Here is an 8263-nt window from a genome sequence, read left to right as displayed (position 1 = left end):
CGTACATGATCACACGCCGGCTGCTTTCCGTGGAGGTAGGAGTAGGACCAAGTGACCAAGTCTCCATCCTCGAAGCAGCCATGTTGCAATAAACAACAATATACTTGTCCAACCAACACGATCCTAATACGTCATCACTTGCGTTATTCATAACAAAATGGCGATTCTCACTGTCAGCGCCCTGCTAATATGATACAAAATGGAGTAGTGCTACCTGAGCAGGCCGTGCCTATAAATACGGCCACCCTTGCCGAGGTAGCCAATTCATACCGATACCCAGCCAACCAAGTTCCAAAACAAAGCAAGCGCGCCGTCCACGAGAGTTCAGCCAGGAGGAAGAGCAATTGTTGCCATCGACCGATCTTGGGTCAGCTCGAAGCACACGGAGGGCAACAAGAAGTCATCTGCGGAGGAGATGGGTTCAATGGGGCCTGCCGCCGGGAAGCCGCACGCGGTGTGCCTGCCGTACCCGGCGCAGGGGCACATCACGCCGATGCTCAACGTGGCCAAGCTGCTCCACGCCCGGGGCTTCGACGTCACCTTCGTCAACACCGAGTACAACCACGCCCGCCTCGTCCGCTCCCGCGGCCCTGCCGCCGTGGCCGGCCTCCCGGGCTTCCGCTTCGCCACCATCCCCGACGGCCTGCCGCCGTCTGACGACGACGACGTCACGCAGGACATCCCCGCGCTCTGCAAGTCCACCACGGAGACCTGCCTCGGCCCCTTCCGCGACCTCCTCGCGCGGCTCAACGACCCCGCCACCGGCCACCCGCCCGTCACCTGCGTCGTCTCGGACGTCGTCATGGGGTTCTCCATGGAGGCCGCCAACGAGCTCGGCCTTCCCTATGTCCAGCTCTGGACCGCCAGCGCCATCAGCTACCTCGGGTACCGCCACTACCGCCTCCTCATCAGCCGTGGCCTCGTGCCACTTAAAGGTATGTACGCACACTTTTTTTGTTTTGTTCCTTCAGCTCGATGCGGCCATTGTCATCTGCCGTTCGAAGCTCTTATCTGAATATCTGTGTTCACGCGTGCAGACGCCGAGCAGCTGGCGAATGGATACCTTGACACGCCGGTGGAAGAAGTGCCGGGGCTGAGGAGCATGAGGCTCAGGGACTTCCCGTCCTTCATACGCACCACGGACCCGGACGAGTACATGGTGCACTACGTCCTCAGGGAGACGGAGCGCACGGCTGGGGCGTCGGCCGTCATCCTCAACAGCTTCGGCGACCTGGAGGGCGAGGCGGTGGAGGCTATGGAGGCGCTCGGCCTGCCCAAGGTCTACACCCTCGGCCCACTCCCTCTGCTGGCGCACGAGGAGCCGCCCACGCCGCGCTCCGCCATCAACCTTAGCCTCTGGAAGGAGCAGGACGAGTGCCTCGAGTGGCTGGACGGCAGGGAGCCCGGCTCGGTCGTGTACGTCAACTTCGGCAGCATCACCGTCATGACCAACGCGCAGATGGTGGAGTTCGCGTGGGGGCTGGCGCAGAGCGGGAAGCAGTTCATGTGGATCGTCCGCCGAGATCTGGTGAAGGGCGACGCCGCGGTGCTCCCCGAGGAGTTCCTGGCAGAGACGGCGGGGCGCGGGCTCATGGCGTCCTGGTGCCCGCAGCAGGAGGTGCTGAACCACCCCGCTGTTGGAGCGTTCCTGACGCATAGTGGCTGGAACTCGGCGCTGGAGAGCTTGTGCGGCGGCGTGCCGGTGATCAGCTGGCCGTTCTTCGCCGACCAGCAGACCAACTGCAGGTACCAGTGCAACGAGTGGGGCGTCGGCATGGAGATCGACAGCAACGTCCGACGCGACGCCGTCGCGGGGCTCATCACGGAGATCATGGAAGGGGAGAAGGGGAAGAGCATGAGTAAGAGAGCGCAGGAGTGGAAGGAGAGCGCGGTCAAGGCGGCCATGCCCGGCGGCTCGTCTCACCGAAACTTCGACCACCTGGTCAGCGACGTGCTCCTGCCCAAGTACTAGGTCTACATCGATCGATCTTCACGGTAATTAGAGAAACACTACTACGTACGGAGTATATCTTATTTGCTTCTTAAGAAAGTTCGTCCCTTCCGAGAGTGATGATGCCCTGAGCGGAGTAACAAAAATGCTAAACATACGCGGCAGCTTTGTACGGAGTGCTGATGTAGGCCATGGTAAGTTTTTCATTTTTTGTGCTCTACATCAACATGATGGCTACTTTTAATCCACATTCTTTGTGTTTTCATGTATGTAGTAGAAATACCTTAGTAAATTTAATCCACATTTTTCTGCCACCATGTACAGATGCAAATTCTCATGCCTTTTTTTTGGGTTCATCGGAAAAACCTTTGAATAATGGCCTTTTTAATGTGGGAGAACAAGTATTCTTAAGTTTGCCATGTTACGATTTTCATTTTTTTTATATTTTACCATGTTCTAGAGAAAATTTATATCTTTTTGCTATAGTCACATTTTGCAAATTTATAATTTTTGATCTATGTTTCATGGATGGACGTCTGTCGGGGACCCGTTGAGATCTAAAGCACAACCACACCTCTCATCTCTCCACCCTTTTTCGAGCATGAGGTTTTTTTCAGAAAAGGAGGATAGCCCCGGCCTCTGCATCCGAAAGATGCATGCAACCATATTATTAAAGCAGTTGCAGCAAAAACAAGGTCTGATCTCCAATTACAGCTCACAAAAGGAGCAAAAAATAAATAAAAGATAAAGATGAAAAACAAAGTAACAACCGGCAGGACAATATGATATAGTAACTAAACTCCTATCCTATCATGAGCCATCCAAACCGGTTGATGATAGCCCGTGTTACCATCTCCCATCAGTTGCACCCAGTATCCAAATGCTCCCTGGTGTCCATAGGAGTGAGTAACAACCACGGCGGATCCATGTCATAGCTCTAAAAATAACCTGCAAGAAATTCAAAATATTTTGTCTGTTAAAAATTATATCATTCCTGCAGTTCCATATAGCCCAAAGAAATGCGCACATTCTAATCCGAATACTTGACGCAATAGTAGGTTGCACTCCAGTTAGCCACGTCCCAAACAACGCATCTATGCTAACCGGAGGGGTAATGTTTAAGGCTATATGAATGGTTCGCCAAAGTAACTTCGCGATAGGGCAATCTATGAAAAGGTGTTGTATTGTTTCGTCCTGATCACAAAAACAATATCGCACACTACCTACCCATCGTCGCTTTAGAAGGTTATCTTTAGTAAGGATCATCTGCTTGTGTACAAACCACATGAATATTTTTATTCGCAAGGGAACCTTAACTTTCCAAATGTGTATCGATCTAGGGATTGGGTCAGAATTAATGAGATCCAAGTACATAGATTTAACTGAGAACACTCCATTGCCCATTAACTTCCAGCGAAACGAGTCTGGATGGTCTAAGAGTTGAACATCCATCAACCTCCGCACCAAGTGTAGCCAGAAATTCCATGGTTCCCCGACCAAAGATCTCCTGAACTGGATATGTAAAGGCACCGCCTGTAATACTGTCGTCACATAATTCTCCTTACGTTGTGCAATATTGTATAGAGAGGGATACTCGAGGGCCAGGGGCGTCTCTCCTAACCATGTATCCTCCTAAAACCTTGTTGTCGTGCCGTCCCTAACAACAAATTTTGCCCTATGGAAAATGGTCTCCTTTTGTTCTCATGAGTCATGTTGTAGGGTGGAACCCTAGATGGAGATCTTTCACGAATTGGAGGGGAAATCCCCAAGAACATGAAGAACACAAGAGAGGGAAAACACTCAAATTGACTAGATCCAATCACACATATGCTAGATCCAAGAACACACAAGAGGTCACAATGAATCCAAGGACAACAAAGGAAAGATACAAGGTACTAGTTCATACCAATCCTATGAGGAGAGAGGTCTTGATGATCCTATGATGGGGATCCTTCCCTAAATGGGGTCTTGATATCCACAAGAGGATCTTCTCCCTTAGGAGGTCATGATCTCCATGGGAGCAAGATGAGCAAAGCTCTCTCTCTGTCTATCCAATACTTTGTTGTCCTCTAAATGAGCTAGGTTGGGGGTACTTATAGTCTAGGGACGAAATAAGAGGGGGAGAGGGATACCCAAAAAGGCACGCACGCCCTCGGAGTGGTCCGGGCACCCGGTGCAAAGGGGACCGGGCACCCGGAGGAGGTGCGGTCGGAGGTGGTCGGGCACCCGAGGCCGAAGGACCGGGCACCCGGGCCGGTCAGGAGTGCCGCGGCCTGGGGGCTGACGGGGCCGGGAACCCGGGGGTGATGGCCCGGGCACCCGTGGTGGCGGCTAGAGTCGGGGCCGGGCACCAGGGGTGCAGCCCAGGCAGCGGCAGGCCAAGGGCCGAGCACCCGGGGCCTCAAGGCCGGGCACCCGGGGTGGGCAGGGGCGCGGCCCAGGTGGTGGCCGAGCACCCAGGACCGAGAAGGCCGGGCACCCGGGGTGTCCAGGGGAGATGGCCCTCCTCGTGGCTGCTTGCCCGGGCACCCGGGGTCCTCACATCCGGGCACCCGGGGTGTCCAGGGGATCTCCGGTCCTTCACGTTCTTCTCCCTCTCCTTCTCCTTGGGTCTCCGGATGGACTTGGTGATTCTTCCATGCTTCCTCGCGATGATCTCGGCGGTACCTGAGAATGTATAACGTGTCTCTTTGAGGTAGAATCCGACTCTCGTTGGAATCCGAATGAAACTCGAAGAGGAAAGAGTTCACTCGGTTTCGACGGCACACGCGTGTGCTCTTGTCGTCGGTCTTCTCTGTCCTTGCGGTGGTGGTGTGACATCCCTGGTGATGGTCGAGGGATGCTCCACATCATCTCCCCCCCCTTGGGAGAGATCCGTCCACGGATCGTGATCTTCATCACCATGGGAAAGAGAGGGTGTTGCCGTGTAGTAGTGGACGACCACCAAGCACTTATCATGTTGAAGCTAGAAATGGTCACTCTCCAATGTCGCACTGTCTTGTAAGTCCTTCAAAAGGAGCAAATATAACAAGCACTTGGAAAAACAAATGTGGTTGGCATTAAAGCAAAACCAAGCATTCAAGAGGTGATTCACCCAGCAAGTGTTGTCATCAAGCATAGCATATGGTGTGACAAGGGAGTGTGGCATGGCATGTAAGCACATAAATTTGGCACATGGAAAAGCATCATGGAAATGTGAGGTAAAGATGCTAAAACGGTTGACAAGAGAACAAGCATCAAACTCAAGATCATGGAAAACATGCAAAAGACTCTCAATGAACGGTCTATGGTAGGCATAAGAGTCATTCACAACACCAAATGAAAGGCAATGTCTAAACACATGGGTCAAGTGCAAGACAATACAAGCATAATGTGCATATGGTGTGGTGAAGATAGTGTGGCACTCAACACAAATGATATAGCAATTTTGCAACATGTGCGAGGCGATCAAATCAATCATGTGATAAGCAATGGGACATGGCATATGTGAAGTAATGAGATTGTTGCAACCAAACATATGATAGGAGCAAGTAATCCAAGAATTGGATGCAACATGAGAAAGCATAGAAATCAAGTCGTGCAAACTAGTGGAGCAAAGATGCAACATACTAGAGGAAATCATGACAATCATGTCATGTGAGTAAGTAGTAGGCATAGGCAATGCACATGGCATATCACAAGCACGATTGCAAAGCAAGATATCATCATAGGAATGGATCACAAAGGAAACAAGGCAAGAACAAGCAACATCTCCACCAAGCTTGCAAATACACATACAAGTAGTAGAATCAATCATCATGTGTAATGCAAAGCATGGGTCACAAATGCATGGCAAAGGCATAGGAATGAGCATATCATGCAAAGTGAACATGTCAAGATGGGTATATAATATGTAATGGACGATAACCCGTAACCAAGTGAGAGCCATGTAGAAGAGATGCGCGAAGTCTTTACGTGAAGGGAACGGTGGTAAGGACAATCCACAGGATCCCAAATCATCATTGCTCTCTAGAGCTCATTTTGTCAACTCGTGGGATTGCAAGGTTGACAAGTATTCATGGGTACCTACACAAAAGAGACACAAACCAAAGAAAGTGTGTGCGTGGTAAATGTACACATCATCCATCATGATGTGTATGTAAATGTGTGAGTTAGCACAAGATAAGCATCGCTCAAATAAATTTGAGGCATGGTAGAGAAATATGTCATCCATCATGCAATGATAGTTATTGTGTTGAACATGATTGGGATGCAGATTATAGCAAGTGTGTGACAAAACAATAGCATTTTCATTCATGGGGAGCATATTGTGCACACAATTATTGGGATCATGCAATGGATGGGATGGATCAAAATCTCCTAACATGTATGAGGAAACTATGGGGGTCTCCTCATGAGCAATAGTGGAAACATCATATGGAAAATATGAACAACATCCAAAACAATGCATATCCGAACCTAGGTGGTCATGGCATGGCATATGAGATAAATGATGCAAAGGGAGCATATCAATATCATCACAAGAGAAACAAATACCAATAACCATGGGCTTGTCATCTATGCCATAAGTGCAAATCGGGTTTATGTTGATGGCATATGCATAGTCACTATGAAGAGATTGCAAATATGACATATGGTTGATCTCATTCATAGCATATGGCAAGTCAAGCGGATTGTCAAACATGATGTGACCGAGAGAATTGTTACAAGAAATCCTTTGTAACATCGCATCACAACTAATAGACTCCACATGGCAATCATCAAACTCATCATAAATAGGTAAATCATCGCATGGGGAAGTCAAACTAGAATGAAGCATGCCAATAGGTGGATCAATATCATGCAAGCAATCAATACCAAAAATGTCCACTAGTGGGACTAGAACATCACCTTCACTTATGTTACCTTGTTCATTCCACTCAAGTGGTGTAGGTGAGGTGCCAAAGACCAAATGGTGGTCACCATCTTCATCTTGATGGAACCATGTGGGGGTGCATCATATTCCACCATGGCCATCTTCTTGTCCAAAGGAGGGATGAAGTCGTCGAGAATCGGCGCGTCATCATAAATAGGACCTAGCACCAAAGGAGAAGACACAATAGAGGGAGAGGTTAAGTCGTTAGAAATCATAGTGGCCTCACATGACCTATCAACTACCTTACTCTCTCTATGCGGTGGTGGCTCACTCACTCCCTCAAGGTAGGTGCACTCAATGTCACATATGGTGGAGTTACTCAAGTCACTCAAGTGGTGGTGGTGGTAACTCTCCTCACATGGGAATTGGGCAACTCATCATATATGGGGCTAGTGGTGAAGTCACTCTCACTCTCAATATGGTGGCACAAGTCACTCAAGTCATCATACGTCGCCGTGGTCAAAGGGAAAATCCCATGCTCAACCATCTCGTCGTCGTCGCTGTGGATGAAGGCCGAAGATGGCACATCATCGCTCTCCTCCATGACCTAAGGGAAAATCCCATGCTCGATCATCTCGTCACCGTCATCGTGGATGAAGGCTGATGTAGGCGTACTCATCGAAGGTAGGCGAAGATGTCGTGCGTCCAAAGGCGAAGATGCCTTGATAACACTTGGCAAAGATGCCGAAGTGGTGGTAGTAGCCGTAGCTCCGTCTTGTTGGTGCTCGTTGCACGGTCTTCTCTTGTGCTCATGAAGCTTTTCTTGACGGTGTCGCGTGGTACTTGCATCTTTTGGCCATTCCGAAGACTTGCGATTCGAGCATCTCCGCCTTGAAGATGACGAAGAGGAAGAAGACTTGTAGTTGGCCCACACGTGTCGGATGTCATCCAATTGTGCGTCCAACTTGGAGTCGATGTAGTCCCTTGTCCGTGCGTCGCTTTGGTGAATGTCGACGGTGAGTCGCTCAATGCCTCGCATTGCTCGTTATAGTTCGAAGATGGGCGTCTTGGTGATGTAGTTGTTCGCGCCATCGTTGTCGTGGAAGACTGGAGATGAAATGCCTTGCCTATCCATCACAAGACTGGAGCAAATGTAAGTGGAAGAAAGGAAAGAACTAGACCAATGTACCTTATCAAATGTTGAAGATGGATCAATGATCACTCAATAATGTAACAAGGAAATAGCACAATTGGTATCGGATCTTGTCAATTCTCACACCTACACAAGTAAGGCTTATGGTGGAGCTCGGTGAGGATAGTGGCACAAAAATTTGATGCAAAATGTTAGCAAGAGTCAATAATGTTGGAAAAGATTCACAAATTCGCAAGTGAAACAAGTAGACCAATAGGAATGGGTGTCACATGGAAACACACACACGGATAGATAAATGGGGTTG

General features: G+C 49.5%; 1 protein-coding gene across 1 annotated transcript; it reads left to right on the top strand.

The window, feature by feature from the left end:
• Window positions 1-250: 250 nt before the first annotated feature.
• LOC123138338 (7-deoxyloganetin glucosyltransferase) lies at window positions 251-2268 on the top strand. The gene is made up of 2 exons (XM_044558306.1): window positions 251-935; window positions 1038-2268. Exons 1-2 carry the CDS (start codon window positions 416-418, stop codon window positions 1970-1972), a joined length of 1455 nt encoding a protein of 484 aa, XP_044414241.1. The 5' UTR covers window positions 251-415; the 3' UTR covers window positions 1973-2268.
• The last annotated feature ends 5995 nt before the right edge of the window (window positions 2269-8263 follow it).

This window comes from Triticum aestivum, chromosome 6B (genome assembly GCF_018294505.1).
Source record: "Triticum aestivum cultivar Chinese Spring chromosome 6B, IWGSC CS RefSeq v2.1, whole genome shotgun sequence".
Lineage (NCBI taxonomy): Eukaryota > Viridiplantae > Streptophyta > Magnoliopsida > Poales > Poaceae > Triticum > Triticum aestivum.
Note: the sequence above shows the minus strand (reverse complement) of the source record. Positions and strands in the feature narration are given on the sequence as shown.

Bases quoted from the DNA above. Each gene is read 5' to 3' on its own strand.
- LOC123138338 (XM_044558306.1), top strand. From the start codon at position 416: ATGGGTTCAATGGGGCCTGCCGCCGGGAAGCCGCACGCGGTGTGCCTG. The intron at 936-1,037 runs GTATGTACGCAC...TCACGCGTGCAG, and splicing joins TGGCCTCGTGCCACTTAAAG to ACGCCGAGCAGCTGGCGAAT.